The sequence below is a fragment of the Euphorbia lathyris genome, chromosome 10, assembly GCF_963576675.1.
Source record: "Euphorbia lathyris chromosome 10, ddEupLath1.1, whole genome shotgun sequence".
NCBI lineage: Eukaryota > Viridiplantae > Streptophyta > Magnoliopsida > Malpighiales > Euphorbiaceae > Euphorbia > Euphorbia lathyris.
In genome coordinates, this window is record NC_088919.1 from 14,409,546 (window position 1) to 14,422,573 (window position 13,028).

At 34.0% G+C, this 13,028-nt stretch overlaps 2 protein-coding genes across 2 annotated transcripts; both read left to right on the forward strand.

Annotated features, from left to right (window-relative positions):
• The first annotated feature begins 2,639 nt into the window (after nt 1-2,639).
• Nucleotides 2,640-3,207, forward strand: LOC136209957 (arabinogalactan protein 13-like). The gene has a single exon (XM_066001596.1). The coding sequence runs from the start codon at nt 2,847-2,849 to the stop codon at nt 3,024-3,026; it is 180 nt and encodes a 59-aa protein (XP_065857668.1). The 5' UTR covers nt 2,640-2,846; the 3' UTR covers nt 3,027-3,207.
• A 1,565-nt stretch (nt 3,208-4,772) lies between these two features.
• On the forward strand, nt 4,773-8,387 carry LOC136208200 (uncharacterized). The gene is made up of 3 exons (XM_065999002.1): nt 4,773-5,170; nt 5,273-5,389; nt 8,149-8,387. The coding sequence occupies exons 1-3, from the start codon at nt 4,835-4,837 to the stop codon at nt 8,224-8,226; spliced, it is 531 nt and encodes a 176-aa protein (XP_065855074.1). The 5' UTR covers nt 4,773-4,834; the 3' UTR covers nt 8,227-8,387.
• The last annotated feature ends 4,641 nt before the right edge of the window (nt 8,388-13,028 follow it).

The window sequence follows — 13,028 nt, forward strand, 5'->3', positions numbered from 1 at the left end:
GGCGACATACTCCTCTCACCATGCACAGTTGGAGCTTCAGAATCAATGCGGCCAGCGTTCGTAACAGGATTGGTTGATGGTGTTACTGATGGCGTTTCAGTCCCTGTTGAGGGATTAGATCCTCCACTCGTCATGTCTCACAATGTGAACGAAACCCTTATTTGGTTAGGATCCACGCTCACCGCACCAATTGATGACTAGTGGAGAATTTCTGGTTAGCTTCCGTCCTTATGGGGGCGTCGTTGGGTTCGACCGGGGGAAGCTCCGATGCCAAAGTCAGTATGATAGATGATGATAAACTGAATTGACAAGGTAGGGTTTTGAGAATGAGTGAAAGTGTACCTTGATAGCTTGAAACGTAAGCTATATATAGTCATGTAGTTATAACCCTCAGTAACTAGAAAGTCTCTATTAATGTTCTATTAATGGCAGTTAATGGCGGTTACAGGTTTCCTTTAAGTAGGGCCGTTAGCTCATTAATGGCCCATTTACTGTTTATATTGAAGAGTCGGCTCAGCTGCGTGCAAGGCGGATCGAAGGGTGATGGCGGATCTCTCGTAGGTTTGACTACGGATCTCGTGTGGCGGAGTCTCGGTGATCCGCCTTCGGATGACGTGTGTGATACGCCAACCTCTTTTACAAGCCGCTTCCATACGTAGTCGTTTCAGTAAATATCTCCTTTGGTCCCTAGGAAAATATGGCGTTGTTATCAAGGTTCAAGTTCATATACCCAATGAACAAATTGAACCAGCAAAATGCAAGTTAATTATACTATACGTTGAGAAAGATTGGCAACATGATCTACCACTTCAAACACCTCTGTTCTGCTCCTTACAATCCTCTGAAAAATCTCTCTGCATCTGTAACGACACCAATCCTTCTTCCATTCTCCGGGTAATCTCTGCTAGTTCCGGCACCTGTACTGTTACTTCATCCATCTTTTTTGTGCCCACCGGAAATTGAAACCCCTCTGTGAATTCAATCAAACTCTGCCCCAATTTTTTCATCCTCTGGATTTCATCTAATAACCCAGTGGAACCTTTCTTCTCTTTCTTCTTGCATTCTTCCTCAAATTTTTCCTACAATCCAATCATGCTTTATGCCTATGTAAGTTGCTTCAGAATCTCAAAATGATTAGCCACTCCATTCCTCTCTTGACATGGCAGAGCTGCTAGTCTATGTTTTCCAAGTGCTAATTAGCAGTTGATCCCATTGCGACTTTATCAGGTTGGAGTGAAAAAATTGGTTAAGTCATAATATATGTACTAAAGATATTTTGGAAAAGTCTAATTTGAAAGTGTCTAATTTGATAAGATATAGTGTAATAGATCTAAATATGTAAACGAGTCTATCAATTGAGTCAGTTTTATAATTTACCCGAAAAATTATTATAAGAAATTATAGTCACACCAAGTCAAATGATTTGTTTTTCGTTAAATGAATTGTTTTTTGAGACCAAGAGTGAGTCGTAGATAGAAAGACCTCTCCTATCCGCTGGTCATGGATGGGACTATGGGAAAAGAAAGCTTATATAGGTACCTTCTTAAAGTTCAGTAGAGAAATGAAATCCTTCCTCTTATTCAACGATTCATTCTTCCAAGCCTTACGTCTATTGTGATTGTTTAGGCCCAGAGCATATGATTATTGTCATTGCATATTTTGAGATTTTAATTTTCATATTTTTTTTTATAAAAATGTTATTTTTGAGCCCCTGATTATTGCCTAGATTTGTAATGTGATTTGTTATTTTCTTAAATGTTTCGTATGTTAAATTTAATTTTTATATTGTTTTTACAAGAAATGTTACTTTTGGACCCTTCTTTTTATTGGGCTGTGGGCAGACGTCCCTCCTACCTTTACCCATGACGACCCTACTTAGTCGTATAGTCCGACTTGGGCTGTAAATGAACAAAGCCGCTCAGGATTAGCTCAGTGGTCGGTCCGATAAATAAATGAGTTGCTCGCGAACATGAATTAGAAGCTTGAAACGAGCCAAGCTTGAGCATGATAAAGCTCGACTCAAAAGCTCGCGAGCTAACTCAGTTGTAGACTCGTGAACAAGTTCATAATCAAACTCGATTATAATATTCACGAACAACATTTATTTATGGGTTTTTTCTGAATCATCATCAGATCACTTCATATTTTCATCACATTCACTTCTCCTCCTCTCATACCTCTTTTCTTTTCGGCCTCCCTCTCCTCACATTATTTTTTATTTAATAACTAAAATGAGTTTTTTTAATGTTTATGCATGTAAATTTGTATTATTTCATTCGTGAATAAAAAAACGAGCTGCTCGCAATCAAGCTTGTGAATAAAATAATGAGCACCTCGCGAGCTAAGGTCGTTAACAAGATAAACGAACTGACTCGTGAGCAGCTCGTAAATAAACAAATTTAAATTCGAACATAGCTCGATAATATTATGCTAAACCGAGCTTGAGCAGACCAAAACTCGGTTTGGTTCAATTAGAGCCCTAAGTACAATTGATCAAGTGTGACAACATTGTATTCAAATATACCAAAATTAGCTTCGTTTTTATATACAAAATTTCAAAAATACATGTAGATGTATATGGAGACATACTTGCTACACCACCAAAACCATAAGGTATTGCATAGTTTCCGTTTCCTTTTCATTGCCATTTACCACTCATTTTCCTATTTTCTCTCTCTAGAAACCCCTGTTTTCTCTCTCTAACTTCACTATAAAACCCTCCACAAACCTCCCAATCAAATCATTCCTTCATTCATCGTCTCCAGCAGCACCGATTCCTCTTTCCCCCAAACACAAAAACACTAATCTCTCGAAAGAGGAATCGCATAACTTACTAGATCTGAAAAATGGAGGCAATGAAGATGAATCTCTTCGCTGTTTTGATTGTGATGATTATGGCTTTCTCCGCCATTGAATCGGCATCGGCAGCTGAAGCACCCGCACCAAGCCCTACATCAGATGCAACTGCATTTATTCCCACATTCATCGCATCAATCGTTGCTCTTGCTTTTGGATTCTTCTTCTGAATTCAGAATTTGAGTGATTTGTTTATGTATGTAGCTTCAATTTTTCTCTCTCGGTCGATTGATCACTTTTTTTTCTCTGTAGAGGGAAGGAAATCGGATTAGGATTTGATGATTTGGGGTTTTCTTTGGAAAAATTGAATTTGATGAGTTTGATTTATTGAATTTGTATTTTCTGATTTATATTAGCAACAAATCTTCTTCATTATTCTTCTTGTTTGGCTAATTTCGCAAATTGAATTTTATCTCATCAAATCTTGTGTCTGAATGAAAAAGAAATGAGAATTGTAAAAATGGAAAATAATCAAGTTTGAGCTTCACGTTTAAAAAAAAAAAAAAGTACAGATTTAGTCATTACGTATGAAATTTGTGTAAATTTAACTTTAATGTATAATTAATTTTAGATATACGTTATCGAAAATTTGAAAAAACTTGTTTGATTATTGGCTCTGTATAAATTTGAAAGAGTTTATTAAATCTGATTTTTTTTACGGTAATAAATTTGACCCTAAATAAATAGACATAAAAAAAATAATGTGATGGTAAAAAACTGGAAAAATGTCAGATAAAAATTATGAAAGAAGATCACATGTAGAAGTTGAACTCCTTATGAATTAGACCAATTCTTGTTGGCTCAAAAATATATCTTTAATTGTCGTTTTTTTTTCTTTTAAAAAAACAGTCTAATTTGACAAAAGTAGAATAAAAGTATTAGTTTTTGATAATATAATTAGAAAAAATTAAGTTATTATAATATAAACCACATAAAAACATGTTGATTAAGTTATTGATTTTCTCAGGAGCGGAGCCCGTCCAAAGCCTGGGGGCCGAAGCCCCCCGGCCACCGGCTCCGCCTTTGAGTATTGTTAGTTTTATTTCGTGTAGCCCTCTAATATTCGTATATATTTAAACTATATAGTATTATTTTAATAGTTTAAAGTGGTTAAGTGTCTTGTTTTAAGGTGAGAGATCATGAGTTCAAACCACACCAAGCTCATTTTTTTATTTGGACTTTATTTTTTCAATTGGACTCTTTATTGTTTTATTTGAACTTATTTTTAGTATATCTATTTTTTTAAGAATTTATTTTCTATAAAAAATCAACTTCTTACTTTTGAGACTCAATTAACTTAATTTCTAAATTAAATTTTATAAAAAATTTATAGATAAAAATAAAAAAAAGTGTGAAAATATTATAATTTATAGTCAACATACCAAAATGATAAAGTTTTAGTGTGTTGGAAGCTTAAAAACTTTTACCTAGCCCTAACCGACTGGATTTCGAAAAATTACTCCCATTAGTCGGACTAAAATTAGCCCCCCAACTGTCAATTTCTGGCTCCACCATTGCTTCCTTAATTTCTGTCAATTGTACGTGAAAAGAGAAATCAGAACTTAACAGAGTAATACAAATGACATGTTATGTTTCGTTATTGAAGCCTAAATTAATACATTTTTCAAACCTTCAAATCATATTGGTGTTATTTTATACGCGAACCCTAAATTAATACTTAAAAAAAAAATTATAGGCCCTATTCTAATAGGGATAATTATAAAAATAGCCCTATTTTAAAACCCATTTACGTTTTTAGCGTAGTTCTCTAACTTTTTACAAATCTAGGCAGTTTTAGTATATTAAAACTACGCTAAAAACGTAAATGGGTTTTAAAATAGGACTAGTTTTGTAATTGTCCTTATTCTAATACCCTTTCCTTAAACAAAATAATAATAATAAAAAAAAAAATAAATTGTCCGAAGATAAGCTCACGTGTGGCTGAGCATAGTTAGAGCAGAAAAGAAAAAAAGAAGCCATGGCTGCAACCTTGTTTTCCTGCAATCCAAACACTCTCCATTCCACATTCTTTCTCGGTGTTAGGAGAAACCTATTCAATCAACCAATCGGCCGGATAATCAATTCCACCGCCCGGAAATCCTCCCCTAAATTTCTCGTTGTCGCCGCAACTGAAGGCTCTGCTAAATCCGGCAAATCGAAAGAAACTCTCCCATCTTGGGCTTCACCGGACTCCGAAGAGCCTCCACCTTGGGCTAAAAATGAATCCGCCGCCTCCGCTTCCTCCGACGACCAGACCGTCGAGATTCCGTTCTATGTTTATCTACTTTCATCGGCGATCATCGCAATTGCTGCTGTGAGTACTTTTTATTTTTTATTTTCTCATCAGATCTTGTTTTTGAGAATGAAATTGATGAATGATTAATGAGTAAATTGAAATTGAAATTTGATGATACAGATAGGTTCAGTGTTCGAGTATGTGAATCAAAAGCCTGTTTTTGGAATTTTGAATTCCGATAGCATCTTTTATGCTCCGGTGCTCGGATTCTTTGCATTTACTGGCATCCCTTTATCGGTAAGTATCTTTCTCGCTGTTATTTCAAACATAAGTATAAAATATAGATATTTTTGTAGAAAGCTTATTCTGTACTGCACTAATTGGTATATTGCACAAAAAGATCATTTTTTTTGTAATGTAAAAATAAAATTGGAGGTTAATATTTTTAAATCCGTTTCAACACTGATTTGTTAATTTTTTTCCATGCGACACAATTTTCGACACATGACATGCATATGTGGGGTAAATTACATCTATGGCCACTGAACTTTACTCATTTTCATTATGGCCACAGAACTTTATACTTTTTAGGGTAGTTAATTTATTAGTCTTTATATTTTGACAAATCACACTGTTTAGTCCCTGTATTTTTAAAAACACACAGTAAAGTTCCTAACTTTTTTCTCAGTAAACTGTTTAGTCCCTAACGTTTTTCTCGGTGAACTGTTTAGTCCCTGCCGTTAGACTCTCATGAAGATTCTGTTAGTCAATTTGGATTTACGTTCTTCTTTTCCTTTATTTTCCTTTCCTTTAAACTCTAATGCATCTGAAATCAACTTTGAGCGTTCTTTTTCTTGATTTTCTTCTTAATCGTTCAAATTCGCAAGCATTGGGTCTGTTTTTTTTCTTGTTCTCCATACAAATAGCTTCTTCTTCTAAATTGGATTTCCTCTTTTGAAGTTTGAAGTTAAATAGTAAAGGGTAATTTCGTCATTTCCGAAGTCATAAACGGTAAAAAAATCTAACAAACAGACGGAAGGACTAAACAGTTCACTGAGAAAAAGGTTAGAGACCTTACCATGTGTTTTTGAAAATACAGGGGCTAAACAGTATGTTTTGTTAAAATATAGGGACTAATAAATTAATTACCCTACTTTTTAATACCGGTAGCCACTCAACGCCTCAAAACGAACGTTAATTAATAAATCAATTAATTTTATATTCAAAATGAGTTGAATTTCAACCATAGAAATACTTTATGGGACAAATGATACCACATGTGGTAAATGACAGATACTACATGTCAAATACTCCTTTATTTCTTGAATATACTCATTCCATAATATTTGTTACTTTTTATTGTTTTCACTAGAATGGGAGCAATTAATTTATCTTGAATTTACAAAAAAAAAAAAACATGATTTAGACTAAATTATCTACATTTTAGAAAAATTCAAAATTATTTAATGCATAAAATTTAAATCTGATTCACTCAAAATAATGAGTTAATATATATATTTTTAAGTCCAAGACACTTCCACAATTCTGAGTTAGGATAGGTTTGAAAAAAGAACATTAAATTATATTGAAAGTCTAAAAGTACAAATAAATGGAACTTAGATGTTAATACATTGTTATCTAACTCGGACCGGACTGGCCGGTTAAAAACCGGCGAGGAGTCCGATCTGAGAGGCATCCACGTTGCCCACGTTGTGAGGTGCACCTCTAACCCGAGGGTATCTCGACTGCATCCCTCTGTTCGTGAGAGAGTTTTCATCTCTAATAGTTAAAAGTTTATAAAGGTCATTTACTTATGAACCAGTTAAAATTCTCATTTCTTTTCTATGTATGATGATAATTTCTATGTATGATGATAATGCTTAATTTCCTTTTACCTCCTTCCAAACTATTTCAAGTGGTTCACTTTGATCATCAATTTCTCATTCATTACTTGTTTGTTTTGAGTTTACAATATAGAATACGTTGACATATCTCAGGTAATTCTAAACTTCATTTATCCATTATATATTCATGCCTCAAATTGATAAAAAAAAAACAAACCAAAAGTTTTTTATAATTTGTTTTCGATATATATAATTTATAAAAAATAATTTTAAATCAATTGTATATATATATATTTTTTAAAAGTTGTGCATAATGCACTTACATTATAATGAAATTACATCAAAGATGAAGAAAGACCCTTAACCCACCCCACCCGAATGTGATTCGAACCCATGACCTCTAGAGTCATAGGTAAGCTCTCAACCAACAGGCTAACAGTGGCGGAACCAGGAGCTCGAATGACCCGGGGCTCAAACACATCAATAAAAAAAAAGTTCAAAACGTTAAAAAAAAATCAGAATTAACTGTGACGTTGATAGTAAATTTTCAAAGTCCAGCCCGTTAGGGCTGGGCAAAATTTTTTTAGCCTTCAACGTATTAAAACTGTAAAAATGTTATCATTTTTTTTTTAGAAACTAGCATTGAACTAATTGAATATTAAATATGTTTATTTTTTTAATGGTAAAGATATATTAAAAATGAATTCAAAAGTGTTATGAAAATAAAAATAAAGAGTTCATTTAAAAATAAAATGAGGTTGAAGGGAATCGAACACGAGACCTCTCAAATAAAAACAAGGATACTTAACCATCTCATCCACCTTTAAACATTAATATGATACTACGTAGAGTCAATATAGTTCTCTCCAAAATATTACGAAACACCATTACTAAAAAAAAAAAATTTCTCAATTTTCGGGCGGCCAGCCGGGGCTGGAGCCCTGGCTAACCCCCCTAGTTCCGCCCCTGACGCTAAGAGCTTCACCATAAATCAATTGTATATATTTAATTTATATAAATATTATTTATTTATTTATTTATTACTTTTATCCGGTCTGATCAGTCCGAACCATCTGATTCGACTAAGTGACATGTGATTCATTTATAAATTCGATTTAATATCTGGTCCGATTCTGATAACATTGATATAATAGTTTAATATATATATATATATATAAAAAAGAAATTAAGTTGTTTGTCATGAATTTGCAGGGATTTTTGTGGTTCAAATCGGTTCAAGTTGCTAACAAAGAAGCTGAGGAACAAGACAAGAAAGATGGGTATCTTTAAACACAATTTTATTTGCTTAATTATATTTTGATTAATTAATGTAAATGTCTTAATCACCTTATAATTATGCACATATTTTATCTCCATACAATAACTTTATTAAATTAATACAAAATCATATGTATTTATCTGATTTAAAATTTTCCCCAATTAGCAACATATCTAGTGATTCTCAATGCTGAGATGAGATGCATACATGTCTTTAATATTAATTTTTCATGTAAGTTGACTTGGTTCTAATTTTGTGTATAATCAAACAATGGTTTTTTTTTTTAATTATTATTAGACCTAATACATCTCTAGCCTTTAAGTTGTCCAAAAACTATAACTGGCTTCCCGAACTTTAAAATATTGTAATTAACGCCTTCAATTTACTTATTTGGAAATAATCTTTCAAATGTCATGTGGCAGTACGTGATTCCCAATGTGTGATGGTAGGGGTTAGTTGTAAAGTTGTGAAGTTACAATCACTCATTACACATAGTATTTGATGGGTGATTTGTTCCAAATACGCAAATTGAGAGAGTTACTTGTAATGTTTTGAAGTTTAGGGTATCAGTTGCAGTGTTTGGACAATTTGAGGGGATTGGAGATATATTATACATTATTATCCTAAGAAATATTCTTTATTATGTTTCTAGAGAATATTCCTAACACGTGAATCTGTATCCTCATTCTGATTCGGATAAGTCACAAGGGAATAAAAAGGACCGTTTAATCTTAACCAAAGAATGTCCCTTGAAGATGTTTAGAGTATCATTCAGCCACATGGATCAATATTCAATGTTCAGTATCAATACCATAAAGAAAGGAAAGCTTTTGGACATTGTGAGGCGGTTAGACAAAGGACAACTGACATATAACAGCATGTGCGACCGACATCATAACGGACAGGAGTCTTCACGACTAATTGAAGGATGACACATGTCTGATGAGTCAGTAGGGCAGACATTTTCCAAGATTACAACAACTACTCGTAATTCCACTATGCATAGAAAATGTGAGGTACCCTAAAGATCTATAATCTATTACAACTACCAATATTTTTATTGTCTTCAATCGTTCTAAAATTCTTACTGACGTGAGCATCGGAGCAGGTTCACCGGACTTCGATCTCTTTGGCCTACTGTTCATCCCTTGTAGGCATCCAGTATGTTACCAGAAGACATCAATTATTGATGGACCTCAATTATTATTATTATTATTTGATATAGTACGAAATAAGTGAATGAGCTTACACCGAATCTATGGAATGGACCTGCATCATGGCTTTAGCTAACACGTGTAGCGATCAAAAGCTTTATTATAAAGCTTAACAAATTAGCCATGTGAACTAATGAACAGTCCGAACTTTAAAGATACGCTCCTATTTCTAAAATAGCAAATCGTATATTACAGAATGGTGAAAAGGAACGAGATTTTTGTGGTTGAAATCAGTTCAAGTTGAAAATAAAGAAGTTGAGGAACAAGACAGGAAAGATATGTATCTTTAAACAATTTTATTTGCTTAATTTTATTTTAATTAATTAATGTAAATGTCTTAATCACCTTATAATTAATAATTATGCACATACTTTACCTCCACACCATAACTGGATTAAATTAATACAAAATCATATGTATTTATGTGATTTAATTTTTTTTCCCCAATCAGCAACATATTGATTCTCAATGAAGAGATGCATAAATATGTCTTTAATATTAATTTTTCATGTAAGTTGACTTTATTCTAATTTTATGTATAATTAAAGATGAAAACACTTTTTTATTTTAATGATTATTATTAGCCGTCACGGAACTTGTCCAAAAAGCTTAAATGCCCATTTGAACTTTCAAAATATTTCGATAGGTTCTAAACTTGAATAAAATATCCAGATAGTTTTCTTAGTAAATCTAATCAATTAATAATTCGATTGTAAAAAAGTAAGTTACATACAAAATGTATGTTGTACCCGTCTTGAAAAAGTAAAACGGGCAAACTCGATGTATGTGGTTCTAATACTAGAAAAGACAATTTTTACAGTTGAGCAAATAAGAATTTCCTTTTTTAATATGTTTTAATCTATTCTGTGAATTATGTAATAACATTCTAAGGCGCGTGCAACACATTTTCCACATGCATCTTACTTTTTTACAACTAAGTGATTAATTGATTACATTAAGTAATTTGCTAGGGCTATCTGGATATTTTATGTAAGTTGATTGGGCTATTTGGACACTTTAAAAATTCAAAAGATCTGTTGGCCCAAAATAAAATAAATTTTATTTCATGTATATAGAAAGCTTGGGTTTAATTTTAGGGTATGGTTTCTATTTTTTCTAGAAAAATAATAATGATGAATGGAAAATAAAAATAAAAATATATATGTAAACTAACCTCCAGCTCGGCGAGTTGAAGTCAGCACGACGAACGAGAGATCAGTCCTGGCCCGGAGCCTCGTTTCGGTCCACCCGACTTCTCCAAACTTATCCGAACACCACCACGAGCTAACTTACGAAGCCTAGCCCATCCCCACACCTAGGCCCAAGCCTTAGAATTCTCTCTCACCACAAGGTAGTGGGGTGATGTGGCATGAAGTTAGTAGTAGTTTGTGGAAGTTGAGGGAGTGGGGTGATGTGGCAAGGTAGTGGGCAAGGTTAGAGAGAATTTTAAGGGTTAGTTAATAAACAATTACCAAAATACCACTCAAAAATTACCAAAACGCCACTCCAAGAAACTATAAATAGACCCTCAATCACACACAAAACCCCCTCTCAAAGCTCCAATGCTTAATCTCTAGTTCCTTTTGTTCTTAGTTTTTCAAGTTCTTTATTTCGTTCTTCATTTTTCTTAGCTTCAATTCCTTCTTTAGCTCTCCTTTAGCCTTAATTCAAGTTCCAATAGCATCTTTTCAAGTTTCTTCAATCCAATTTAGCATTCCCAAGCCTTTAATTTGCTCAATTCATAGCTAGAATTCTGTTTTCAAATTAATTTTCCAGATTCGGCCAAGTATATTCAAAGCCCGATTTCGTCCATTTAAATTCATTGTTTGCTTTCAATTCCTTCAACAAAGTTGTTCCTGACGTCCTGAAGTTCAATCTGGTGTATTTATTTTCCCAATTACGTGCTCAGAAACTATAGTTACAAGCCAATCTTTACAGCCCAAATTCTTTTAGATATTCTGTTTCCAGAATTTTCCAGATTCGTCCAGTTGTTTTCAAAGCTCAATTTCGTCCAGTTAGAGTCCGTTTTAGCCTTCGATCCCTTATAGAAATTTGTTCTTGACGTCCCGAAGTTAAATTTAGCCTATTTACTCGTCCAATTACGTGTACTTAAGCACTCAAACGAGCCCACCAAAGTCCAAGGTTAAATCTGCCCCATTTGCCTACCACACGTTTTGACATTGCCAAGATCGTATACCATACGGACCCGACCGACCGCAGCGCCCCGAGAGTTTCAAGCCAACATCAAAATTCAACGTCCAGCCGAGATAGCTATTGTGGCTCCGAGTTTGTCGTTGAATTTCAATTTTATTTTAATTGCATTTTAATTCCTCGTATTGATTTGTTCTTTCTAATTCAATTGATTGTCTATATGTTTAGTATAGAAATATTCCAATTGTAATTCATTTCCAATTTCATGCTTTTTGAACATATGTATTCAAACACTTATTCATATCAATAAATACCAATTTTCCCAATTCTTGTGTCAATTTCGCACTTTAATTTCTTTATGTTACACAATTTCAATTTACCCGCATTAGCTTAAATAAAATTGATTTATCTAGCAAAGTTTCTATAACGGCGCTAGAGACCCAAGAGGGACTTTTTCAATCCTTGCGTCCCTCGCCAATCGCTTCGATTGGAATTCATATTTTCGGCGCACAATTTCACAAACGTAACCGTTTTTCATAATTGAGAAATAATTTCTCTGGCACGCCCGCACCCTAACCACACGTGACAAGGTTGAAATTAGTGTATTTCGAAAATATCGCTAAAAAATTTTGGCACGCCCAGTGGGACCTATTTTTAAGCTTTGCCAAAAATTTAGAACTCGTTTTTGTGCCTATTTTCTTCTGTAACTTTTTTCATATCACATTTATTTTTTTCGCCCCACTTCCACTTTACCAAAATTTATTAGCTAACGCTAACAATTTTTGGCACGCCCAGTGGGACCTTTGTTTTTTTTTAGCTTAGCCAAAAATTTTAAGGCCCGTTTTTTCATGCCACGTATATATTTTTCACATCCAGTTTTTTAAACCACTTGTTTTTCATGCTTTGTTTTTTATTCCATTAATAAGTATTCATTTATTTTCTTACTCTTTCTTGTTCAAACTCGATTACTAACTCAATTTCATCATTTTCACCTATCAATACTCACGGAGGATGCCTCCTAGGAAGAACACCGGGAAGGATCCGACTCCATCGCACTCCGAAGAGAGTCAAAATCAGAATCGAGATCATAACAATGAAACTGGAGTACCCGAAGGCTTCGTAGCCGAGACTGTGAGCAATAGCGGAGGTGCAAACCAACAACCACCTCAAGGGCTACCCATATTCGACATGACATCAATCATAGCAAGTATGGAGAAGCAAATCAGTCAATTTCTACATGGGTTTGCACAAATCATGAAAGAGAGTCACGAGGCTATGTGCCATACGATGCAAGCTAGCAACGAAGCCATGTTTAAAGCTAACAATGAGGCGGTAAACAATTCCAACAAAGTTCCAGCCCTCGAGGAGAGGATTGTCGATTTAACCAAAGAAATCGGCAAAATCCCAGAAAAATGTGCCGAGCTTTTCTCACAAAAGTCAAGATCCCA